Source organism: Salvelinus alpinus, chromosome 3 (genome assembly GCF_045679555.1).
Source record: "Salvelinus alpinus chromosome 3, SLU_Salpinus.1, whole genome shotgun sequence".
Classification (NCBI taxonomy): Eukaryota; Metazoa; Chordata; class Actinopteri; order Salmoniformes; family Salmonidae; genus Salvelinus; species Salvelinus alpinus.
The window spans coordinates 14,232,317-14,259,121 of NC_092088.1; the positions used below are offsets into that span (position 1 = coordinate 14,232,317).

At 45.2% G+C, this 26,805-nt stretch overlaps 1 protein-coding gene and 2 long non-coding RNA genes across 7 annotated transcripts in view; 2 read left to right on the forward strand and 1 right to left on the reverse strand.

Moving 5' to 3' along the window:
- Positions 1-17,121, reverse strand: part of LOC139570046 (glutamate receptor ionotropic, NMDA 2C-like) — a 63,686-nt gene extending 46,565 nt beyond the window's left edge. For 2 of the 4 annotated variants that reach the window (XM_071391510.1, XM_071391509.1), the window contains exon 1: positions 855-1,042. Coding sequence is in view for 2 of the 4 variants with exons in the window: in XM_071391511.1 (XP_071247612.1) it covers positions 4,080-4,108; positions 14,304-14,322; positions 16,401-16,499; positions 16,689-16,825; positions 16,923-17,118 (480 nt within the window). In the remaining 2 variants the exon portion in view is untranslated. Of the gene's footprint in view, positions 1-854; positions 1,043-4,079; positions 4,109-14,303; positions 14,323-16,400; positions 16,500-16,688; positions 16,826-16,922 lie in introns of those variants that run through there. The other 2 variants (XM_071391511.1, XM_071391512.1) reach the window with 2 other exon arrangements.
- Positions 17,122-20,231: 3,110 nt separating this feature from the next.
- LOC139570047 (uncharacterized) lies at positions 20,232-21,718 on the forward strand. Of its 2 annotated transcripts, XR_011674006.1 has the most exons (4): positions 20,232-20,969; positions 21,057-21,233; positions 21,324-21,385; positions 21,468-21,718. It is a non-coding gene; the product is annotated as an uncharacterized lncRNA (long non-coding RNA). The 2 variants fall into 2 exon arrangements; XR_011674005.1 differs by having other exon boundaries at positions 20,232-21,233.
- Positions 21,719-21,907: 189 nt separating this feature from the next.
- LOC139570048 (uncharacterized) lies at positions 21,908-22,945 on the forward strand. The gene is made up of 2 exons (XR_011674007.1): positions 21,908-22,078; positions 22,173-22,945. It is a non-coding gene; the product is annotated as an uncharacterized lncRNA (long non-coding RNA).
- Positions 22,946-26,805: the final 3,860 nt, after the last annotated feature.

Below are 26,805 nucleotides of genomic sequence, written 5' to 3' on the forward strand. Positions count from 1 at the left end.
CCTAAACCTATCACTGTTACATTGAGCTGGGTGAATGGAATATGAATGACAGTCATCCAATATGCTGTAATAAAAATAAGGCCATGTTCATGAAAAGAAATCGTCCTCCCTCATCTGAAACGGCACCGACCGCCACTGACTGACATAACTGACCTGACCCACCAGCACAGTCCGTTATCTGTCACCATGACCCATCCTAACATCTGATCTAGGATCAGAATAACCATACATAGTACATCCATTTAGAGTCATCAAAATGCAACATTGTTATAAATTTAAAACAGGGCTGTCATCGATGGACTGTCAAAGTCCATGAGGAGAATAGGCAAAGGCCTCCTATTCCAGCTAGTCTCTAGCCAATGCCTAGGCCCTATATAAACAATAGTGTCTCCTATATAGACCTTGACAGCTAGTGGGATTCTGAGTGTGTTTTCTACTCAGCTAACATATGGAATTGTTTTAGGATTGTCATGGATCATTTAGCTATTTCATTTTGAATTTTAGGACAAAAAATAAAAAAATATTTGATGAAATATTCAATTTGGCCTTTACTACTATAGCCCACAGAAACGCATCGAATAGCGCATTCATAAATGGCAAAAAAAAACAGTAAAAAAATTAATCAAAAGGAATAAGGTTTTGAAGTGTCTGTTCTATATCTAGGAGATATAAGAAAGCTCAGGAAATATTTTTGGACACATATTTAAACCCTTATTGTAATGGCTGTCAAAGTCGTTCTCCTCCTCAGACGAGGAGGAGCATGGATCGGACCAAGATGCGGATTGATAATTGTACATGTTTAATGTAAATAACAAGAAAACACTACAAACTACAAAACAACAAACGTGACATACCTCAAAACAGTCCTGTGTGGTCCAAACACTGACACAGGAAACAAACACCCACAAAAGCCTACTGCCTATGGCTACCTTAAATATGGCTCCCAATCAGAGACAAATGAATGACAGCTGTCTCTGATTGAGACCCAATCTAGGCAGCCATAGACATAACTAGACAACCTAACAAACACTATCCCATACACATACAACACCCATAGACTAAGCAAACACACACAACATACAATGCCCACCCCAACTCACGCCCTGACCAACTAAACATAATCAAAATAACATAAAAATAGGTCAGGAACGTGACATAACCCCCCCCTCAAGGTGCGTACTCCGAACACACCACCAAAAGTCTAGGGGAGGGTCTGGGTGGGCATCTGTCCACGGTGGTGGCTCCGGCTCTGGACGCTGTCCCCACACCACCATAGTCACTCCCCGCTTCCGTATCCCCCACCCAATGACCACCCTCCAACTAAACCCACCTAACTGAAGGGGCAGCATCGGGATAAGGGGCAGCACCGGGATGAGGGACGGCAGCTCCGGGCTGAGGGACGGCAGCTCCGGGCTGAGGGACGGCAGCTCCGGGCTGAGGGACGGCAGCTCCGGGCTGAGGGACGGCAGCTCCGGACTGGCTGGCGGATCCTGGCTGGCTGGCGGATCCTGGCTGGCTGACGGCTCTGGCTGGTCATGGCTGGCTGACGGCTCTGGCTGGTCATGGCTGGCTGAGGGCTCTGGCTGGTCCGGTCTGGCGGAAGGCTCTGGCTGATCCGGTCTGGCGGAAGGCTCTGGCTGATCCGGTCTGGCGGAAGGCTCTGGCTGATCCGGTCTGGCGGAAGGCTCTGGCTGATCCGGTCTGGCGGAAGGCTCTGGCTGATCCGGTCTGGCTGACGGCTCTAGCGGCTCCTGTCTGGCTGACGGCTCTAGCGGCTCCTGTCTGGCGGACGGCTCTGTAGGCTCATGGCAGACGGGCGGCTTTGCAGGCTCATGGCAGACGGGCGGCTTTGCAGGCTCATGGCAGACGGACAGTTCAGACGGCGTTGGGCAGACGGGCAGTTCAGGCGCCGCTGGGCAGACGGGCAGTTCAGGCGCCGCTGGGCAGACGGGCAGTTCAGGCGCCGCTGGGCAGACGGGCAGTTCAGGCGCCGCTGGGCAGACGGGCAGTTCAGGCGCCGCTGGGCAGACGGCAGACTCTGGCCGGCTGAGACGCACTGTAGGCCTGGTGCGTGGTACCGGAACTGGAGGTACCGGGCTAAGGACACGCACCTTCAGGCTAGTGCGGGGAACAACAACAGGGCACACTGGACTCTCGTGGCGCACTCTAGGCCTGGTGCGTGGTACCGGAACTGGAGGTACCGGGCTGAGGGCACGCACCTTAGGGCGAGTGCGGGGAGAAGGAACAGTGCGTACAGGGCTCTGGAGACGCACAGGAGGCTTGGTGCGTGGTGCCGGAACTGGAGGCACTGGGCTGGAGACACGCACCATAGGGAGAGTGCGTGGAGGAGGAACAGGGCTCTGGAGATGCACTGGAAGCCTGGTGCGTGGTGTAGGCACTGGTGGTACTGAGCTGGGGTGGGAAGGTGGCGCCGGATATACCGGACCGTGAAGGAGGACACGTGCTCTTGAGCACCGAGCCTCCCCAACCTTACCAGGTTGAATGGTCCCCGTAGCCCTGCCAGTGCGGCGAGGTGGAATAGCCCGCACTGGGCTATGCAGGCGAACCGGGGACACCACCTGTAAGGCTGGTGCCATGTACGCCGGCCCGAGGAGACGTACTGGAGGCCAGATACGTTGGGCCGGCTTCATGGCATCCGGCTCGATGCCCAACCTAGCCCTCCCAGTGCGGCAAGGTGGAATAGCCCGCACTGGGCTAAGCACGCGTACTGGGGACACCGTGCGCTTTACCGCATAACACGGTGTCTGACCAGTACGACGCCCTCTCACTCCACGGCAAGCCCGGGGAGTTGGCTCAGGTATCCTACCCGGCTTCGCCACACTCCCCTTTAGCCCCCCCCCCCCCCCCCCCCAAGAAATTTTTGGGTGAGCCTCTCGGGCTTCCAGCCTCTCATACGTGCTGCCTCCTCATACCGGCGCTCCTGGGCTGTGGCTGCCTCCTTCTCCTCCCGAGAGCGGCGATTCTCTCCCACCTTAGCCCAGGGTCCTTCTCCATTGAAAATTTGCTCCCAACTCCATTCCTCCTCTCTCCATTGCTTTAGTTCTTGCCCTCCTTCCTCAATCCGCTTGGTCCTGTTGTGGTGGGTGTTTCTGTAATGGCTGTCAAAGTCGTTCTCCTCCTCAGACGAGGAGGAGCATGGATCGGACCAAGATGCGGATTGATAATTGTACATGTTTAATGTAAATAACAAGAAAACACTACAAACTACAAAACAACAAACGTGACATACCTCAAAACAGTCCTGTGTGGTCCAAACACTGACACAGGAAACAAACACCCACAAAAGCCTACTGCCTATGGCTACCTTAAATATGGCTCCCAATCAGAGACAAATGAATGACAGCTGTCTCTGATTGAGACCCAATCTAGGCAGCCATAGACATAACTAGACAACCTAACAAACACTATCCCATACACATACAACACCCATAGACTAACCAAACACACACAACATACAATGCCCACCCCAACTCACGCCCTGACCAACTAAACATAATCAAAATAACATAAAAATAGGTCAGGAACGTGACACTTATTTTTGTTGGCATAAAACTACCTCCATTCTTCCATTCAGAGGAGAGCTGTGGGGTTTGTGAGGGTCGTAGAGCAAAACGGAGAACACCATCATGTTCGTGAGAGTCTCATCGTTCCATGGAGTGGTTTCTAGGCCGAACCATTCAGACGTTACAGACGTTTTCACGAGAAGACCAATTTTTGGGATGTCTCATGGTCTGACAAACACTGCTGTAGCTCAGCCACTTTCCACCGCAGATGTGGAAGGCCGACATAGGTGGATGTGGTGGATTGAGATGTATCCAATCCCAAACAGCTATCTCTAGTTTAAATTGACCGATTTTGATGGGGATTTTTTTTATTATGTTACTTAGATTGACGCAGGGGTGCAGAAATAGACTCTTAAGGATTAAGATATTAGAGAGTGCCCACAATTTAAAGGCCGTACAATTAACATTCTGCATAATGGCACAGCATTTAATAAACTTTACCGTGGGAAAGTTGATATGCTTCATTTTGCTGCCATATTGCATTTTAATTTTCACATTTATATTTCCCTTATCCAAATGGATTACTCAATTACCTAGTGTAACCAATGTGAAATGGCTAGCTAGTTAGTGGTGGTGCGCGCTAATAGCGTTTCAATCGGTGACGTCACTCGCTCTGAGACCTGAAGTAGTTGTTCCCCTTGCTCTGCAAGGGTCGCGGCTTTTGTGGCACGATGCTTCGTGGGTGACAGTTGTTGATGTGTGCAGAGGGTCCCTGGTTCAAGCCCAGGTAGGGGCGAGGAGAGGGATGGAAGTAAGCTGTTACACTAGCTCTTATCGAGAGCGCTTATCAAGTTGTAAATTACAGTGCATGGAGAATGGTGTTGCTAGACCTTATTCATGGTTTCGTCGTGTGTAAAGGTGGTGGAATTAAGTCAAGGTCAGAATACGGCATATCTGTAGACACACCTCCTCACCTTCATTTATTTGATCTCCACCCCAAACGAATAGCAGTTGAAAATCATGATATTCTCATGCTTAAGTTCAAGGTCAGAATATGTATAGAGAGAAAAGTACATAAAAAGGGAATTACATTCCATTTACGCTTAACTCGGGTCTGAATCGTCCCATAAGAGAAAAGCTGTGAAATGGAGAGTTAAAAATAAAGAGAAGGGACAGCCAGAACAGTAGTCAAAAATTTTGGGAAAATGTTTGTGTGATGATTGTGAGGAGCTAAACTACTATAATATTAACTCCAGCAGAAGTAAGCATTTCTTCCAGTAAAATGATACACCAAATGTACATTATGACTCGGGAACAGGAGTGGAGAAATATAATTTATTTCTTTCAGCACCTTGAGAGAATGAATGCGTGGGTAGGGACCATCTGTAAAGGTGCTATTTTGAACAGCATCATAAAAGCTGATTGTATTTCAACTACAGTACCAGTCAAAAGTTTGGACACACCTACTCATTCAAGGGTTTAACTGAATTTTTACTGTTTTCTACATTGTAGAATAATAGTAAATACATCAAAACTATGAAATAACACATATGGAGTCATGAAGTAACCCAAAAAGTTTTTTAACAAATCAAAATAGATTTTAGATTCTTCAAAGTAGCCACCCTTTGCCGTGATGACAGCTTTGCACACTCTTGGCATTATCTCATACCAGCTTCATGAGGAATGTTTTTCCAAAAGTCTTGAAGGAGTTTCCACATATGCTGAGCGAGCACATGTTGGCTGCTTTTCCTTCACTCTGCAGTCCAACTCATCCCAAACCATCTCAATTGGGTTGAGGTTGGGTGATTGTGGAGGCCAGGTCATCTGATGCAGCACTCACTCATTCTCCTTCTTGGTCAAATAGCCCTTACACAGCCTGGAGGTGTGTTGGGTCATTGTCCTGTTGAAAAACAAATGATAGTCCCACTAAGCTCAAACCAGATGGGATGACGTATCACTGCAGAATGCTGTGGTAACCATGCTGGTTAAGTGTGCCTTGAATTCTAAATAAATCACAGACAGTGTCACCAGTAAAGCACCCCCACACCATCACACCTCCTCCATGCTTCACGGTGGGAACCACACACGCAGAGATCATCCGTTCACCTACTCTGCGTCTCAAAAAGATACAGCGGTTGGAACCAAAAATCTCAAATTTGGACTCATCAGACCAAAGGACAGATTTCCGCCAGTCTAATGTCCATTGCTTGTGTTTCTTGGCCCAAGCAAGTCTCTTCTTATTATTGGTGTGGTTCTTTTCAGCAATCCGACCATGAAGGCCTGAATCACGCAGTCTTCACTGAACAGTTGATGTTGAGATGTGTCTGTTACTTAAACCACGTGAAGCATTTATTTGGGCTGCAATTTCTGAGGCTGGTATATCTAATGAACGTATCCTCTGCAGCAGAGGTAACTCTGGGTCGTCCTTTCCTGTGGCAGTCCTCATGACAGCCAGTTTCATCATAGCGCTTGATGGTTTTTGCAACTGCACTTGAAGAAACTTTCAAAGTTGTTGAGATTTTCCGTATTGACTGAACTTCATGTCTTAAAGTAATGATGGGCTGTCGTTTCTCTTTGCTTATTTGAGCTGTTCTTGCCATAATATGGACTTGGTCTTTTACCAGATAGGGCAATCTTCTGTATACCATCAATACCTTGTCACAACACAACTGATTGGCTCAAACATATTAAGAAGGAAAGAAATTCCACAAATTAACTTTTAACAAGACACACCTGTTAATTAAAATGCATTCCAGGTGACTACCTCATGAAGCTGGTTGAGAGAATGCCAAGAGTGTGCAAAGTTGTCATCGAGGCAAATGGTGGCTACTTTGAATGATCTCAAATATAAAATATATTTTGATTTGTTTAACACTTCTTTTGGTTACTACATGATTAGATACGTGTCATTTCATAGTTAGATGTCTTCACTATTATTCTACAATGTAGAAAATAGTAACAATTTTGACTGGTGCTGTACATAAAATATGTATTCAAGCCGAACTTAAATCTTATCAGAAACATGTTCGTCGTTTTCACAGCTTTTAATTCCCTTAAAAAAAGGTAAAATTGAAATTTTGTACAGAAAAAAATGGTTGTTTTGTTATTGCATTTTTAAACATCTTTGCTGTGTGAGAGAAACAAAGATGAACGTGCAAACTTTATCGATGTCAACTAGATTGAAGCATTCATTCTATCGATGTTTGACAAAAACTCAGCAAAAAAAGAAACAGCCCTTTTTCAGGACCCTGTCTTTCAAAGATAATTAGTAAAAATCCAAATAACTACACAGATCTTCATTGTAAAGGGTTTAAACACTGTTTCCCATGCTTGTTCAATGAACCATAAACAATTAATGAACATGCACCAGTGGAACAGTCATTAAGACACGAACAGCGCACAGACGGTAGGCAATTACGGTCACAGTTATGAAAACTTAGGACACTAAAGAGGCCTTTCTACTGACTCTGAAAAACACCAAAAGAAAGATGCCCAGGGTCCCTGCTCATCTGCGTGAACGTGCCTTAGGCATGCTGCAATGAGGCATGAGGACTGCAGATGTGGCCAGGGCAATAAATTGCAATGTCCGTACTGTGAGACACCTAAGAGAGCACTACAGGGAGACAGGACGGACAGTTGATCGTCCTCGTAGTGGCAGACCACGTGTAACAACACCTGCACAGGATCGGTACATCCGAACATCACACCAGTGGGACAGGTACAAGATGGCAACAACTGCCCGAGTTACACCAGGAACGTACAATCCCTCCATCAGTGCTCAGACTGTCCTCAATAGGCTGAGAGAGGCTGGACTGAGGGCTCGTAGGCCTGTTATAAGGCAGGTCCTCACCAGACATCACCGGCAACAACGTCACCTATGGGCACAAACCCACTGTCGCTGGACCAGACAGTCGCGGTTTTGTCTCACCAAGGGTGATGGTCAGATTCGCGTTTATGGTCAAAGGAATGAGCGTTACACCGAGGCCTGTACTCTGGAGTGGGATCGATTTGGAGGTGGAGGGTCCATCATGGTCTGGGGCGGTGTGTCACAGCATCATCGGACATAGCTTGTTGTCATTTCAGGCAATCTCAACACTGTGTGTTACAGGGAAGACACCCTCCTCCCTCATGTGGTACCCTTCCTGCAGGCCCATTCCTGCAGGCTCTTCCTGCAGGCTCATCCTGACATGCCACCAGCCATACTGCTTGTTCTGTGCATGATTTCCTGCAAGACAGGAATGTCAGTGTTCTGCCATGGAAAGGCGAAGAGCCTGGATCTCAATCCCATTGAGCACGTCTGGGACCTGTTGGATCGGAGGGTGAGGGCTAGGGCCATTCCCCCCAGAAATGTCCGGGAACTTGCAGGTTTCTTGGTGGAGGAGTGGGGTAACATCTCACAGCAAGAACTAGCAAATCCGGTGCAGTCCATGAGGAGGAGATGCACTGCAGTACTGCAGTACTTAATGCAGCTGGTGCTGACTGTGACTGTTACTTTTGATTTTGACCCCCCCTTTGTTCAGGGACACATTATTCCATTTCTGTAAGTTACATGTCTGTGGAACTTGTTCAGTTTATGTCTCAGTTGTTGAATCTTGTTATTGTCATACAAATATTTACATGTTAATAATAATATTCACATGTTAAATAAAATATTTACACATGTTAAATCTGCTGAAAATAAACGCAGTTGACAGTGAGAGGATGTTTCTTCTTTTGTTGAGTTTATTTTCTGGTCAGCAAAGGTTTATTTAGTATTCTAGGGCAACAAGTAATGGGAGAAGAAAAGCTGCATGAATGTTATTATAGACCAGTTGACTGACTAACAAGTAGCCAAAATGTCGGAAATTAGAAGCAGAAACACCTATCTAAATTAGGTAACAACGAAAAAATCCTGCAACCCTTGTCAAAAAATGAGTCCCGGCATCTCTGACTCCACAGCGCATTTTCTGTATTTGCAGGTTAGAGTCTCAGATTTGAAATGTATCACCTATAGTCAGGAGGTTGCAGATGGGAAATAAGCAACTGCAGGTAGGTGCTGGTGAACAAAAACAGCTGACCCGCTCACTACTACCTAAGCAAGGTTCGTCATACGGTACTATCCCCTCGGTTCAGGAGAGCGTGTCCTTACACTAGACTAGACTACACCACACCAAGTTCATCACGTGTTCATGCCTCGCCAAATGGCCCCCAAGTCACCATCCCACCGCTTACACCAATGTAAATATATCCAAACTAATATTAAACTGCAGTTTACACAAACAGAAACACAGTGTAAGCCATACAGGTGCACATTCAAGTCAATGTCTGCTTATATACAGTCATTTTATTGTTCCACTGTGACCACTGATTATGATTACCATGTGTTTCTGAATAGACCAGATCTGATTTCCATGGAGCCCTGGCTGGGTTACGGTAGGTGTTTGAGTGTTTATTTATGTAGTGTGTAGATCAGCTATTCCCAAACTGGGGTATGCGTAATGCCGTCGGGGGTACGCCAAATAAAAATGTGATTTAAAAAAATAATAATAATAATAATTTGTATTTATTTACATTTAAAAAATCTTCACATTTTCAAACATTCCATTTATATTTTCCAATGGGGCTATACATTAGGGTAAGGTTTTATTCATTAGGGTAAGGTTTTATAAGTAGCCTCGTTTCACTGCCAAAAATAAAATTAAACCATCTAGTGTTCAGTAAAATAACAACACAATGTCAAATACAGGTAGCCTAGTCAAATAATTAACATCCAATCACGTTAACCGTTACTCTCTCGTGGGAATTCCACTAACAGTTCGTATGTAGCCAAACGTAGCTGCTGCTCATTCCGTTACTCGAAAATGGATAAATGCTTTAAAAAAGTAAGGCCCGCGTCCATAGAGACACATACCAGCTCTACTGGTAGTACTGCTACTACCAGCAGTACAACATCTGCACCTGTCGATCACACAAGTTGTTTTGCTTCCACGAGCACATCCTCTGACAGTTGTAAATCTGATGCAGCCGAAGAGCTACTGGCCCCTTACCTGGGAAAGCACCGAACAACAGACACGGACATTGGACCCTCAAAGAGGCGCAAATATGATGAGAACTACATTGATTTGGGGTTCACTTATATTGGGAGTAGTGCCTTTCCTCAGCCACAGTGTTGTATGTGCAAAAGTACTATCTCACAACTCAATGAAACCTTCACTCTTGCGCAGACATTTAGAATGAGTGAGAATTAAGACGACTTTCGAGTAGTAAGACATGTATAAAAGCAACAGATACCATTAATAAGAAGGGGCTATAAGCGTCTTATATGGTGAGCTATCGAGTGGCCAGGACAGGCAAGCCCCATACTATTGTGGAGGAATTAATTCTTCCTGCTGCCGCTGATATGGCTGGGACAATGCTGGAGGACAATTCCCCCAAAAACTATACAGACAATGCCTCCATCAAACAACACTGTCTCACAACGCATCAGTGACATGGCAGGAGATGTTTTGAAACAATTACTGCTTCGCATACAAGCCAGTGAATTCTATGCTTTACAGCTGGATGAGTCAACAGACGTGGCGGGCCTGGCACAGCTCCTGTTTTATGTCCGTTACGTTTAGATAATGATGTTGGCCGGTGTATCAGTCTTAACACAACATTAGGAGACAGTGATGTTGGCCGGTGTGCCAGTCTTAACACAACATTAGGAGACAGTGATGTTGGCCGGTGTACCAGTCTTAACACAACATTAGGAGACAGTGATGTTGGCCGGTGTGCCAGTCTTAACACAACATTAGGAGACAGTGATGTTGGCCGGTGTGCCAGTCTTAACACAACATTAGGAGACAGTGATGTTGGCCGGTGTACCAGTCTTAACACAACATTAGGAGACAGTGATGTTGGCCGGTGTGCCAGTCTTAACACAACATTAGGAGACAGTGATGTTGGCCGGTGTGCCAGTCTTAACACAACATTAGGAGACAGTGATGTTGGCCGGTGTGCCAGTCTTAACACAACATTAGGAGACAGTGATGTTGGCCGGTGTACCAGTCTTAACACAACATTAGGAGACAGTGATGTGGCCGGTGTACCAGTCTTAACACAACATTAGGAGATAGTGATGTTAGCCGGTGTACCAGTCCCTCAACACAAAATTAGGATACACCACTGTCTACTGAACACAACCAAAAGATGGGACTCATAGCCTGGGAAACACACCCACACACATACAAATAGCAAGCATATACGACCATGATCACACACACACCCCAATAGAAACCATGCGATCACACATGCAAGCACGCCCACAAACACACGCACGCCAACAGCAAGCATGTACGATCACACACACACAGTCTTCCTTCCCCCTTCTATCTCTATCTTACCCTCTGTTTTATTGGATTGATACATGTGTAACCTTTCCTCTTCTCATTCGTTTCATCTGCCTTTCATCGTTCCATGTTTAGTGATACATAGATCAGGGATAGAGGACAAAGGAGAAAGACAGGAACCAGAAATAGGCGACTGAGACTGAAGAGCCGGGTCCTTTAAAACACACCAAAGACGCATCATCAAAGATACATCTTTATCATCAGCGGCTGCAGGGCCATTGATAATCAAGCGGCTATTGAACCCTTTATTCTATTAATATAATCACACACACACACCTCCCTCCCCACCTGTTCCTTTGTAAAATACCCTGCTGAAGAGGTTCTTTGTAGAGTTCACAAAGAACAGATACTGGAGAGGAGATCAGCCTAGATAGGAACAGGACGGATCAGGGGAGCTTTATCTACTTCATGTCGTTTTCTATTCTGTGTCCAGACCTGTCATGTCTCCTTGACATACAGACGGTATCAGAGGCTTCTTCTACAGTATGTCTTATGAAGAAAGCTGTCTCGCAATACTTTGGTTTTCGGCTGTTTTGTCTAATGGAGCTGCATGTATCCTAGATTTTGATTCTCATGAGAGATGTCTCCCTACACTGTCTTAGACAAAGGCCTGCTAGCTGTCGCTCTACATTGTCTTAGACATAGGCCTGCTAGCTGTCGCTCTACATTGTCTTAGACAAAGGCCTGCTAGCTGTCGCTCTACATTGTCTTAGACAAAGGCCTGCTAGCTGTCGCTCTACATTGTCTTAGACAAAGGCCTGCTAGCTGTCGCTCTACATTGTCTTAGACAAAGGCCTGCTAGCTGTCGCTCTACATTGTCTTAGACAAAGGCCTGCTAGCTGTCGCTCTACATTGTCTTAGACAAAGGCCTGCTAGCTGTCGCTCTACATTGTCTTAGACAAAGGCCTGCTAGCTGTCGCTCTACATTGTCTTAGACAAAGGCCTGCTAGCTGTCGCTCTACATTGTCTTAGACAAAGGCCTGCTAGCTGTCGCTCTACATTGTCTTAGACATAGGCCTGTTTGTTATCAGTCTCATTCTTTACACAGCTGTCAGTTAGACCCTGTTTAAGAAGCTATGGGGGTTATCTGTACTCTAATTAGATATAGAACAAGAAACTCACAGGCTAACAGCTATCTGTGTGCGTGAGAAAGAGAGAGAGAGAGGGAGATAGAGAGGGAAGGATAGAGGGGGGGAGAGAGAGAGAGCGGGAAGGAAGGAGATAGAGAGGAGAGAGAGGGGGGGAGAGGGAGAGGGAGAGAGAGAGTGAAGAAGAGGAAGAGAAAGAGAGAGGGGGATAGGGAGAGATAGAAAGGGAGAGAGGGAGAAGAGAGTGAATGAGAAAAAGAGAGAGGGAAAAGAGTGGGACGGAGAGAGAGAGAGAGAGAGGGGTAGAGATAGGGAGATTGTAAAATATGATAGGGTGATAGGTGTGGTAGGGAGTCTCTGCCTCCTAAAGGGTCTAATTGAATGTTTAAATCCCCCTAAGGTCGATGTCCACGCCCCCATGGAAATAAAATTAGCATAATAAAACAATCCCCATAAAAATCTGTTGCATTGGATGCGTCTCAATCCGCCTATGTCGCACTTCCGCATCTGCTGTGAAAGTTGACAGATCTAGAGCTGTGTTTGTCAGACCATGAGACATCCCGATAATCGGCCTTCTCACAAAATCGTCTGTAGTGTCCGAACGGTTTGTCCTAAAAAAAAATTATGAAAATTATGGAAAGATGAGACTCTCACAAACACGATGGTGTTCTCCGAACTTCACAAGTGTCAAGAGACTCTCTGAAGTCGGTACAGCCCATCTGGTGAATTCTGTCCGAACCGTTTGGGCTACCCACCAAAAGTCTAGAAACTTTCCCAGAATTCCCAGATTTCCAGGACTCGTACAACCAGGATTTATGGAAATCCTAGGAAATGTACTAGAATTTTGCAACCCAACCTGCAAGTCACATTATGCTAGCCTGCAAAGTGATGTGTAATTCCTATTGATATCCAGCCAGTTAGGATATCCAACAGATAACATGTGTATTCACTCACAACCTGCATTCATAATGACTGCCCGGGTTAAGAACAGTGTGAGGCGACGACCTAAACCATTTAAACTAGAACAACCATTTCAGTAACGAGGGCAAAAAAAATCTAAATGATTTGATTAGTTTAAAAAAAAATGTGTTATTTATCTTTGAGTAGCATAATATTAATCAATAAATCCCTCAATGTACGTGCAAAAACACAGATAACAATTCCAAAACATCAACCTGCAGTAGCGAATGCTGGGGGAAAAAAGGTGAATTTGTTATCATAACTTTTTTTGAAATGTAGTTGTGTCATTTAGTTTTGAATCAGTACCACATAGACATTTTAAGTAATAATTACTTTTCATTGACTTTGATTTCAACTTACTAAAAGTATTTGAGTTACAAAAATTCCTTTGGGTTTACGGTGTCGGCTACAGCTTCATATAGACACCAGATAATAGCTCCGTCACTCTGTTTGATGGCTTTCCGTGTACATTCCCATCCACGTAGAGTGCTGATTAACACCCCTGGAGCAGGAGTATACCCTTCACTCCTCCCACAGACACGCGCGCTGTATTGTATCTCAAAGCCCTGTTCAATCTGAGCACCAGGCTAGCCATGGGCACGTGAGTGAGTGAGAGAGCGTGTGTGTACAGTGTGTGTGTGTACAGTGTGTGTGTGTACAGTGTGTGTGTGTGTGTGTGTGTGTGTGTGTGTGTGTGTGTGTGTGTGTGTGTGTGTGTGTGTGTGTGTGTGTGTGTGTGTGTGTGTGTGTGTGTGTGTGTGTGTGTGTGTGTGTGTGTGTGTGTGTGTGTGTGTGTGTGTGTGTGTGTGTGTGTGTGCGCGCGAGTGTACAGTGCGTGTTGCTGGGTGCCACTGTCAGTACTATAAATACAGGGTGTTGATAGCAGGTGTTAACGCCTCACATCTCTCGGGTGAGGAGGGGGGGGGGGGGTGAGAGAGAAAGGAAGAGGAGGGGAACATGGGAAAGTGCGGGATAAATTAGGGACAAGGGGAAGGACAACGTGAAAATAAAGGAGAGACGGTGAGGAAAGGGTGAGGTTCAGGCGAAACTGTAGCAATCGAGCTACTTCAACGATTACAGAACCTGAAGTAATCTGATGATCGATCATCTCTCTACACTCTAACCATCGTGCTCAACGCGTCTATCAGAACTCGTTACTGTGAAACACTGTACACATCATCATGGTAGAATGTGTCTGTATTGATCTGTGTAGGGATGACTGAGTAAGTGAGGTATAGATCATTCTCAGCATTTCTCTGCTCTGTCTAATTCTCAGAGTCATTTGCTGCTTGTGTTTCCCAGCAGAACAACTCTTTCCCAGCTGTTATCTGATACTGGTCGATGGAGAGGAGGGAGAAGACATATTTCTTGTTCTGATCTCTGCCCTGTGCTGTATGTTTAGAAAAAACTCCCACATTGAACTACAGACTGGTGTTAAACTGCAAGTCTGTAGAGGTGATGTGGTGTGGCATTGCTGTCTGAAGTGGTTTGAGGTGGTACCCTATACAACAGGGGTATTCAAATCTTACCCTACGACGTCCGAATGACTGCTGTTTTTATGTTCTACCTGGTAATTAATGGCACCCACCTGGTGTCCCGGGTCTAAATCAGTCCTTGATTAGAGTGAAAGAATTTACAAAAGCAGTGGAACAGGCTTCGAGGTCCAGATTAGAATTTGAGGGCTCCCCCTTTTCGTCCTTCGACGTCGCCGGTTTACTAAACCACCGGTCCTGGCAACCATCATTACGCGCACCTGCTCCTCATGATGAGGCACACCTGGACTTCATTTCCTCTCTCATTACCTCCCCTATATCTGGCACTCACTTAGGTTTATTCCCTGGGCAGTATTGATGTTGTTTCATGTCCGTACGCTACTCTTGTTTCTTGTATTGGTCCATGTTTATTGTATTATTAAACTCACCACCTGCACTTGCTTCCCGACTCCCAGAGTCTACATTACAGAATACTGCCTCAACAAATGGAAGCAACAGGGATACCTACTTCCTCAACACCACAACCAGCTGGTACAACTGGGGAAGGCTATGGAAGAGGTTCTTCGCATTCTTCAACATCTCGAACATACCCGAGAGGCATTGCCTTCAACTAGCGTAGGATACTCTGCCACCAGCCAACCCAGCAAGTCAGCACACCAGTCCATTCAGCAGTTCGCCCAGGTCAGCGATGCCCGTTTGTCCCTCCCAGATAAATATGACGGAAGCACTTCTAAATGTCGTGGCTTCCTACTCCAGTGTTCCCTCTATTTTGCGCACCAGATGGGAGCCCCCACTACTGAGAGGTCCAAGGTTGCCACGGTTATTTCTCTGCTGACTGGGTGTACGTTGGTGTGGGCTACGGCCGTCTGGGTGAGAGGAGGAGCTGGATTCGTATGAGGGGTTCATGGCTCTGTTCAGAGGTGTCTTCGATCATCCACCGGAGGGCAAAGAGGGGGGTGAGCACCTATTCCAACTACGGCAGGATGACCAGATCGCTGCCAAGGACGCGCTCACCTTCCGGACTGTAGCAGCATCCAGCGGATGGATTGAGCCGACACGTCGTACGCTATTCAGAAGAGGACTGCGCGAGGAAGTCCAGACGAAACTGTCACGTCGAGACGACAACCTCTCCTTGGACGCACTCATCACGAGAACCTACTTTGGGAGAGTCGGTACCCTCATCGCTTCTCTCCCTCCCTCAGTGACCACTCTGTATCAGAGCTTGAACCCATGGAGGTAGGGGTCACAAGCCTCCCCGCGGCTGAACAACTCCCAGCGTCTACGTTACAGCTATACAGATGTAGTATCTTCATTTGAGCCAGTTTGCTTCAGCAGAAAATGAATCCTGTTATTATTATGTGGATTATAATTCATTAACATTTCTGTAGGTGTTGATACATTTTTCGTAATTTTTCTTCTGAAATGTCTAAATGAAATTTACAAACTCTAGAAGACTTTTTAAAACTAAAATACATTACAAGTTTACATTTCCTGCTATGCAGAAATATTCTCAGGAATAAAAGAGTGATCAAATTAAGATCCTACATCTGTAGGCAATTTGTCTCACCTTATGGAGATGGGTTTTAGTGGGGTACTACAGTGTGTGGAAGGCTATGGTTACTTGTTTCAGTGGTGTAAACTACTAAGTAAAAATTATTTAAAATACTACTTAAGTAGTTTTTTGTGGTATCTGTGCTTTTCTTTACTTTTTCTATTTTTGACAACTTTTACTTCACTACATTCCTAAAGAAAATAATAGACTTTTTACTCCATACATTTCTCCCGCGCACCCTTTTACTTTTGATACTTAAGTATATTTAAAACCAAATACTTTTACTCAAATAGAATTTTACTGGGCGACTTTTACTTGAGTCATTTTCTATTAAGGTATCTTTACTCAAGTATGACAGTTGGGTACTTTATCCACCACAGGGCAGTTTGAGTATAGATACAGCATTATGTTACCTTGTGAGGTATGACAACGGCAGATCCTCCGCTGATGCCAATGATGGGTAGAGCTGTCTGAGTCGACAGGAAGTCCAGGATCTGAGCCACTTCTGCCACCTTGGAGACAACACATGCTTTTATTAGGTCCCGTCAGAGACATACACACAGCACTTAACAGATACAGGATGTTACCAACTCCTCTGCCGTCTCATATCTATCCCGTTTTTTTATCCCCAAAGAAGAGAGGTCAGTATCTGAGCTAACCTTCCACCTTGGTTGTCATGATTGATTGATTGATTGACAGACCTGCGGTCCAGCTCCTGATCCCACATCGTCCTCGAACACGACTCCATGCAGTTTCTCTGTGGCCATGGTTTGACAGAGACGCGTCAGCAGGGCGCGAGGGTTGGTGTCATTAACCAGAACAGTGACCGGGTTCACCTCTGAGAAGAAGAACAAGAAAAATAACTCCAAAGTGGACATAGTAAAGATCACATAAGGATTAGCGTAAAGAACATACAAACTGGTAAATGTTCATACCTAGGGGAAGATCAGCGAAGTTCTCTCTGCTCAAACGACCCCTGACCTCATTCTGGTAAGCAGAGCCGCTGAACATTACTGCTACATTAATAGAAGGATGGAGGATGAGAGGACGGGAGAGGAGGGGAGGAAGGGAGGAGAGGAAGAGGATGAAGAGGAGGAGGAAAGGAGGAGGCTGTCCTGGAAGAAGACCCATTACTGCCTGGAGAGGAGGAAGAGGAGTACAGAGAGAGAAATAGATGGGAAGAGAGGAGAGAAAGATATAAGTAGAGGAAGAGGAAGTGAGGGTGGGACAGAGGGGTCAAAGAGAGGGGAAGGAGGTGAGAGGAGGAGAGAAAGGGGGGGTAGGAGAGGGAGAGGAGGGGATGGTAAGACAGAGGGGTCAAAGAAAGGGGAAAGAGGTGAGAGGGGGAGAGAAAGGGGGGGTTGGAGAGGGAGAGGAGGGGATGGTGGGACAGAAGGGTCAAAGAGAGGGAGAGGAGGGGATGGTGGGACAGATGGGTCAAAGAGAGGGGGAAGAGGTGAGAGGGGGAGAGAAAGGGGGGGTTGGAGAGGGAGAGGAGGGGATGGTCGGACAGAGGGGTCAAAGAGAGGGGGAAGAGGTGAGAGGGGTAGAGAAAGGGGGGAGAAAGGTGGGTTGGAGAGGGAGAGGAGGGGATGGTGGGACAGAGGGGTCAACGAGAGGGGGAAGAGGTGAGGGGGGGAGAGAAAGGGGGGGTTGGAGAGGGGGGGGGATGGTAAGACAGAGGGGTCAAAGAAAGGGGAAAGAGGTGAGAGGGGGAGAGAAAGGGGGGGTTGGAGAGGGAGAGGAGGGGATGGTGGGACAGAAGGGTCAAAGAGAGGGAGAGGAGGGGATGGTGGGATAGATGGGTCAAAGAGAGGGGGAAGAGGTGAGAGGGGGAGAGAAAGGGGGGGTTGGAGAGGGAGAGGAGGGGATGGTCGGACAGAGGGGTCAAAGAGAGGGGGAAGAGGTGAGAGGGGTAGAGAAAGGGGGGAGAAAGGTGGGTTGGAGAGGGAGAGGAGGGGATGGTGGGACAGAGGGGTCAACGAGAGGGGGAAGAGGTGAGATGGGGAGAGAGGGGGGGAGAGAAAGGGGGGGTTGGAGAGGGAGAGGAGGGGATAGTGGGACAGAGGGGTCAAGGAGAGGGGAAAGAGGTGAGAGGGGAGAGAAAGGGGGGGTTGGAGAGGGAGAGGAGGGGATGGTGGGACAGAGGGGTCAAAGAGAGGGGGAAGAGGTGAGAGGGGGAGAAAAAGGGGGGGTTGGAAAGCAAGAAAATAAGAACACTAGTCAGACATGCAAGCAGCTTACAAAATAGCTTCCAATACTTTACTCGGCAAATTGGATGCAGTCTATCACAGTGCCATCCGTTTTGTCACCACCCACCACTGCAACCTGTATGCTCTAGTCGGCTGGCCCTCGCTACATATTCGTATTTGATCCCCTGCTGATTTTGTACGTTTGCCCACTGACAAAGAAATTATCAGTCTATAATTTTAATGGTAGGTTTATTTGAACAGTGAGAGACAGAATAACAACAAAAATATCCAGAAAAATGCATGTCAAAAATGTTATAAATTGATTTGCATTTTAATGAGGGAAATAAGTATTTGACCCCTTCTCAATCAAAAAGATTTCTGGCTCCCAGGTGTCTTTCATACAGGTAACGAACGGAGATTAGGAGCACACTCTTAAAGGGAGTGCTCCTAATCTCAGTTTCTTACCTGTATAAAAGATACCTGTCCACAGAAGCAATCAATCAATCAGATTCCAAACTCTCCACCATGGCCAAGACCAAAGAGCTCTCCAAGGATGTCAGGGACAAGATTGTAGATCTACACAAGGCTGGAATGGGCTACAAGACCATCGCCAAGCAGCTTGGTGAGAAGGTGACAACAGTTTCTGTGATTATTCGCAAATGGAAGAAACACAAAAGAACTGTCAATCTCCCTCAGCCTGGGGCTCCATGCAAGATCTCACCTCGTGGAGTTGCAATGATCATGAGAACGGTGAGGAATCAGCCCAGAACTACACAGGAGGATCTTGTCAATGATCTCAAGGCAGCTGGGACCATAGTCATCAAGAAAACAATTGGTAACACACTATGCCGTGAAGGACTGAAATCCTGCAGCGCCCGCAAGGTCCCCCTGCTCAAGAAAGCACATATACATGCCCGTCTGAAGTTTGCCAATGAACATCTGAATGATTCAGAGGACAACTGGGTGAACGTGTTGTGGTCAGATGAGACCAAAATGGAGTTCTTTGGCATCAACCCAACTTGCCGTGTTTGGAGGAGGAGGAATGCTGCCTATGACCCCAAGAAACCATCCCCACCGTCAAACATGGAGGTGGAAACATTATGCTTTGGGGGTGTTTTTCTGCTAAAGGGACAGGACAACTTCACCGCATCAAAGGGACGATGGACGGGGCCATGTACCGTCAAATCTTGGGTGAAAACCTCCTTCCCTCAGCCAGGGTATTGAAAATGGGTCGTGGATGGGTATTCCAGCATGACAATGACCCAAAACACACGGCCAAGGCAACAAAGGAGTGGCTCAAGAAGAAGCACATTAAGGTCCTGGAGTGGCCTAGCCAGTCTCCAGACCTTAATCCCATAGAAAATCTGTGGAGGGAGCTGAAGGTTCGAGTTGCCAAACGTCAGCCTCGAAACCTTAATGACTTGAAGAAGATCTGCAAAGAGGAGTGGGACAAAATCCCTCCTGAGATGTGTGCAAACCTGGTGGCCAACTACAAGAAACGTCTGACCTCTGTGATTGCCAACAAGGGTTTTGCCACCAAGTACTAAGTCATGTTTTGCAGAGGGGTCAAATACTTATATCCCTCATTAAAATGCAAATCAATTCATAACATTTTTGACATGCGTTTTTCTGGATTTTTTTGTTGATATTCTGTCTCTCACTGTTCAAATAAACCTACCATTAAAATTATAGACTGATCATTTCTTTGTCAGTGGGCAAACGTACAAAATCAGCAGGGGATCAAATACTTTTTTCCCTCACTGTACCTACCTCATCCCCATTTTGTTTTAATTTACTTTTCTGCTCTTTTGCACACCAGTGTTTCTACTTGCACATCATCATCTGCTCATCTATCACTCCAGTGTTAATTTGCTAAACTGTAGTTACTTCGCTACTATGGCCTATTTATTGCCTTACCTCCTCACGGCATTTGCACACACTGTATATAGACTTTCTTTTTTTTATTGTGTTATTGACTGTACGCTTGTTTATTCCATGTGTAACTCTGTGTTGTTGTTTGTGTCGCACTGCTTTGCTTCATCTTGGCCAGGGGCCTGTTGCACAAAAGTAGAATTAAGACATCCGGGATAAATGACTCAGCTGAGCTCAATGAAGCCAAAACATGTGCGTCCAGGCTTAATTGGTTGCACAAAGACCAAGCCAGGATGAGCAGACACGGATTCATTAAGCCAGGTGAAACCAATCCTGGATAGGTGCGCGCTCACGGCTCACTCAAATAGACCCCGCCACAGATCACAGATTAACTGATTTACCATGGCAACTAGAGCCGCGTACTTTTCCCCGTCGGAAGCACAAATCCTCATGGAGGCATACGAGGAGGTAAAAGATATAATTAAGAAGAAAGGCAACACCGCCACAGTGATAAAGCAAAGAGAAAAAGCGTGGCAAAGTATTGCAGACCGCCTGAATGCGTAAGTAGTGCACAATTACACACTCACCGCTCCGCTGAAACATCACAATTACAATTCAAATATTTAATTCACATCTCCAAAAATGCAGTTGTACTGTAATTATGAAACGGTTAAATTTTTAATTGAAATGCACTGCAGATATGAGTGAAATTGTGTAAAGTAACTCCATCACACTGTATAAAGCTATGATACATTTTTTGATATTTTTACTGAAAACAAGACAAAAATACCAAGTAATTTTTTGCAGTGTGACTCCATTAAATGTGTGTGTGTGTGTGTGTGTGTAGATTAAACATGAACGGGCCAAAACGGACATGGCAGCAGGTCAAAATCAAATACAAGAACATTCTGCAGAATGGTATGGTCCCTGACTAATATTTAACAAAGCACAAGCATATATTGTACCCAGAAGGTGCCTGCTCACACATTGTCTGTACTGTTTTAGCAGTGAAAAAGAATACCCACAGACAAGGCACGGGTGGTGGGTCACCAAAGGCTGACCTTACCCCAGCAGAGGACATGGCCTTGGAGCTAAATAAAGGCAGGCCTGTCTTAGAGGGGATCCCTGGGGGGAAAGAGACGAGCATAGGTTCCTCCCAAGATGCCACCCGCTTCATTCAAGGTATGTCCTTCCATCTCTACATGGGATACAACCACATTCATATTGAATCAATTTGGACTGTCTGACTTTGGTTTACCTATTGCCTTGCAGTGTCTGGCAGCACTGTGTTCCTGTTAGAGCCACCAGCACAAGCACCAGACGATGCTGATCCAGTGAGTACTCCATCAAAGGCATACTGTAGGCCTGGCATGTCTTGTCTACTAGCTTCAATATGAATCCGATTAAATGTGATAGGGTGAAGGCCCCAGTGCAGCAGCAACAGCACATGATGGAGACGATGATGAGGAGGAGACCATCTCTCTGGATTCCAGAAGGCATGAGGTATCATGTTAAGACTGTGAAAGTACTATTTACTCTACAATGGTGAGGAGTCCTCATCAAAATCAAAAAATCGAATTTCTTTTACAGGACCCAGATGCTATACAGTGGGAAAACCAGCCTGGCAACATAGTGCGTATTAATAAAAGGACACCACATCCTGCCAAATTCCATAGTAGGATACTCATTACTTTGTGTGACAGGTTTCCCCAATGTCATTGGTGCAGTGGACTGTACACACATAAGGATAAAAGCCCCCTCAGGTGCCCATGAGGCCGATTTTGTGAATAGGAAATCCTTTCACAGCATTTATGTTCAGGTGAACATAACTTTTTGATATTGTCCATTGACGAACACTCTGCATTGCCAGTGATGTGCATTGATTGGTGTAATATTCCTCATCTTATGATTTCAGATGGTCTGCAATGCTGACTGTGTGATCAGCAATGTTGTGGCAAAATGGCCTGGCTCAGTCCATGACTCCAGAATCTTTCGGGCCTCTGAAATCTATCAGTGCCTATCACAAGGTAAGCCACACAACCCCTATTTATAACCATCATGGCTGTGTCAAGAATATCACTGTGTTTATGAGGTAGTAATGATGAGATTTTGTGTTGACAGGTGAATTCTCTGGTGTGTTGCTGGGAGACAGGGGGTATGGCTGCCAGCCTTTTCTCCTGACACCTTTCACAGACCCCCAGGAAGCACAGCAGGCCTACAACCATGCCCATGCCAGGACCCGGGCCAGAGTTGAAATGACCTTTGGCCTCCTGAAGGCACGCTTTCACTGCCTTCACAAATTAAGGGTCAGCCCTGTTAGGGCATGTGATATTACTGTGGCTTGTGCTGTCCTCCACAATGTGGCCTGCCTGAGGAAGGAGAGGGCCCCCAGAGTGCCACCAGCCATGGACTGGGACAATCCGGCAATCTTCCCTGATGACGACAGTGGTCGGCTGCTGAGGGACCAATATGTGTTGAATTATTTTAGTTAGTATGTGTGCTTTCAATTTTGGTTAAATATGTCCTGCGGTGGCAGAGGAATTTGGGTTTTTTTGGGTTCGTTTTTTGACGAATTTGGCCTCTTATGATGTTTGTGCGGTATACTGTGTGTAATACAAGGCTGCAGGGAGGCTACTGCATCCATTCATTTGTCTGTTCAGTTGATGTGTATGGATTTGTCCTGCATTTATTTTAGTGTGCAGACATGCAGGGTGTGTTATATACAGACCTTTGAATGTGTATGTATCATTTTGTATAATATGCTTGGATTCTGTGCTTTCCATCTTGTAGAGTCACTGTGACTTCAGTTTCGAAAGGAGCTGATGGTTTACCTGCTTTGTTTTGTCCTTATTCAATAAAGGAACATAATGTTACACATTGTGTTTTTATATTCATATGGAATGTGTATTTGTTTATATGACAGAGTACTAGGGCCACACTGAAGAAAAAGGATAAAGTCATAAATTTATGAGGCTGGTTCTTTCTGCAGAAAAGCTACATATTGTTTTTACAGTTTTGATACTTATGACAATGTGATACTTAATATTCTGGCACATCAGCATGTCTTTGTTTATGAAACCATACTGAAGTACAATTTCACGAAATGCCCCACATCTGTCATTTTAACAACTGTCCTCCTTTAAAACAACTGGTTACAATATTATGACTTGTGTTTTTTTCCCCTCTGTGGCCCTAATATTCTATCATTTTATATATAGCCTTATAGTCTATGGGAAACTGTAAATTATCTAATGATAGCAACATCATCTAAAAATCATTTTTTATCCAAAATCATTGAAATTAATGATCACAAACGTTTAAATAATAACAGTGGGTCTAGTTATATGTGATAACAATGTATAGTGAGCAGTGAAATAACTATTGGTTTCCATTTGTGGTGACTGCTGACTGACATTAGGGATGAGATTAAATAGATCCTGGAATTTAGCCTGGTCTGGAGCAGGCTAGCTCCACAGAATAAATCTCCATGGTAATTTATACCATAACATATCCTCCTGCCCCCTATCCATCTTTAGTGCAACCGGATTACGGATCAATTGAGCCAGGATCACCAAGATATCCTGGCTTAATCCCTTATCCTAGTTTTGTGCAACAGGCCCCAGGTCGCAGTTGCAAATGAGAACTTGTTCTCAACTAGCTTACCTGGTTAAATAAAGGTGAATTTTAAAATATATAAAAAATAATAATACCACGTAATCCTTCAGTCTCGTGACAATAATAACACCACGTAATCCTTCAGTCTCGTGACAATAATAATACCACATAATCCTTCAATCTCGTGACAATAATAATACCACGTAATCCTTCAGTCTCGTGACAATAATAATACCACGTAATCCTTCAGTCTCGTGACAATAATAATACCACGTAATCCTTCAGTCTCGTAACAATAATAATACCACGTAATCCTTCAGTCTCGTAACAATAATAATACCATGTAATCCTTCAGTCTCGTGACAATAATAACACCACGTAATCCTTCAGTCTCGTGACAATAATAATACCACGTAATCCTTCAGTCTCGTGACAATAATAATACCACGTAATCCTTCAGTCTCGTGACAATAATAATACCACGTAATCCTTCAGTCTCGTGACAATAATAATACCACGTAATCCTTCAGTCTCGTGACAATAATAATACCACCTAATCCTTCAGTCTCGTGACAATAATAACACCACGTAATCCTTCAGTCTCGTGACAATAATAATACCACCTAATCCTTCAGTGCATTTGTTGAAGTATGATCTATTGTTCTCTCTCTCCTTTCCAGTTCGTTACACACCACACACACACACCACACACACACACCACACACACACACCACACACACACACCACACACACACACCACACCACTGACAGTCTGCTAGCTGGTGTGGTATAGCTAGACCTGACAGGTGTAAAACTGTCCTGTTCTTTGGTGTGTGTGTGTGTGTGTGTGTGTGTGTGTGTGTGTGTGTGTGTGTGTGTGTGTGTGTGTGTGTGTGTGTGTGTGTGTGTGTGTGTGTGTGTGTGTGTGTGTGTGTGTGTGTGTGTGTGTGTGTGTGTGTGTGCGTGAGTGCGTGTGCGTGTGTAATCCTCTGTAATCCCTTTTTCTGTGTCATGACTGTGATCACCTCTTCATCTTCACACCCTCCTGCGTCGATGACACACACACACACACACACACACACACACACACACACACACACACACACACACACACACACACACACACACACACACACACACACACACACACACACACACACACACACACACACACACACACACACTCACACACACACACACTGCTGTGTGCACAGCTGCTTTGACACCAGTGCCTGAACTATATCAGACATTAACACTAATCTAGCCCGGCTCTACACAGCCAGGTCATCCGTGAAACAAGTCAGTATTTGACATCTAGCGATAGAAAGTTATTTTTGCGATTTTTGTTTTAAGCCTATCCCAAACCTTAACCCTTACTTTAACCATTCAGAGTTAATGCCTAACCTTAAGATTTTGGAGTTAAAGCCTAAACTTACCCTTAAAAACTTCTACATTTCAGAAGCATGGATGAATGTCTAATTCTGACGGGAGACTGTGAAAGCTTGTTGGTTCTACAAAATGTAATCTGGAAACACACTCAAAGTCAGTACGTACACTCACACACACTCTCAGTACTCACACACACTCACTCTCAGTACACACACACACACTCACTCCCTCCCTCAAAACCCTGCCAGGTCACTCACTGACTTTGAAATAGGACATCCATCCAGGTTCCCGAGGACATTGGGAGATGCCTTTAAAACCCACCACTAGGAGGAAAAGGTGAGCGCTATTACCATTAGGTAGGCTTGGGTTTTGCTAGAGCATTGTGGACGGGGACGTGCTCGCAAGCTCCCGATCAGCTGGTCATAGCCATCTACGGCCAAACAATATCACCCCGGAGCAGTAGAGGTCGATCAGATGGCAATAGCCATCTACGGCCAAACAAGGAAGTGACGACACACCCAAACAAGGAAGACACGTGTGGAAGAATAAAACATTGTACACAAAGACACTTTACTGGCGGGAAAATGTAATTTGTGCATATTGCCCGGGGATCTACTACATGTGAGGTGCATAGAAACACATATATATATATAATAGGCCAGATACGGAGACAGAGAAGATGCCCGCTACAGGTCCACTATTGTGGATGTAGGGGCGTACAGCCCAGAGAGATATGGTGGAGTGTTTCAAGAGTTCTTTTGGGTCCAAACTGCTACAAAAGATTTACCACCGCCAGCTGGATTTACTACTGCCAGCTGCACTGCCAGGTACCACAACGCCAGATACGTTTCCTGGGAGATGCAGTTTCCCCCTACATGAGAATCCTATGCGCCCTTATCCAGGTACTGTATGTTGATAGAATCAATGTAACTTTTTCTGTTTGTAATTTACCTTGTTATTTACCTTGTTACTGCATACAGTGCATGTATGGCACCTCTATATGAGAAGTGCCATTTTATACAGGCTTTTGGAATATGGTTCCTGGAAAATGTTATGTTTTTATTTACCAAATATATACATATATATATATACATATATATATATATATATATATATATATGACATTCTGTTGTTACCTCTCATTCACAGGTGTCCATGTCAATGAACCTGGGCGTACCTGGAACTACCACCACTCTCGTTGTCAGAGAGTCAGACAATGCATTGGGGATCATGGCTGCAAGGGTGAGGACTTTTGATGGATGCACATACTCAGTTCTTTGTGTGCACTGTGAACCAATAAGTTTTAATCTTGTTAATAAAATTAAACCTGATTCTGGGACGTCTCGGGTAATTTAGATTGAACTGCACCACAAGTAAAGCTGATAGAGTCTGTGGTACACACAGCTCTTCTCTACGTAGACAGCACATGATGTTCAAATAGAATGCATTGAAACACCTAGTGTTGAGATGAAGAAATGCCAACAGAGCTTTTTTCAGCACACAAATAAACCTTTATTCTTGCTGCTGAAAGTAAAACCACAATACAAAAGTGTCTGCTGAGAACAGACGTGTAAACAAGTGTCTATGGAGTAAAATGTGTCAGAGTAGCTTCACATCTTTCGGAGTATAAATATTTCAGAACAATAGTAAAACAGTGTCTTATGAGCAGACATGTAAATAACAAAAGTGTCTTTGGAATAAAAGAAAAGTGCCAAGTTGTTCGGCCCATATCTTCTTTGTGAAGTCATGC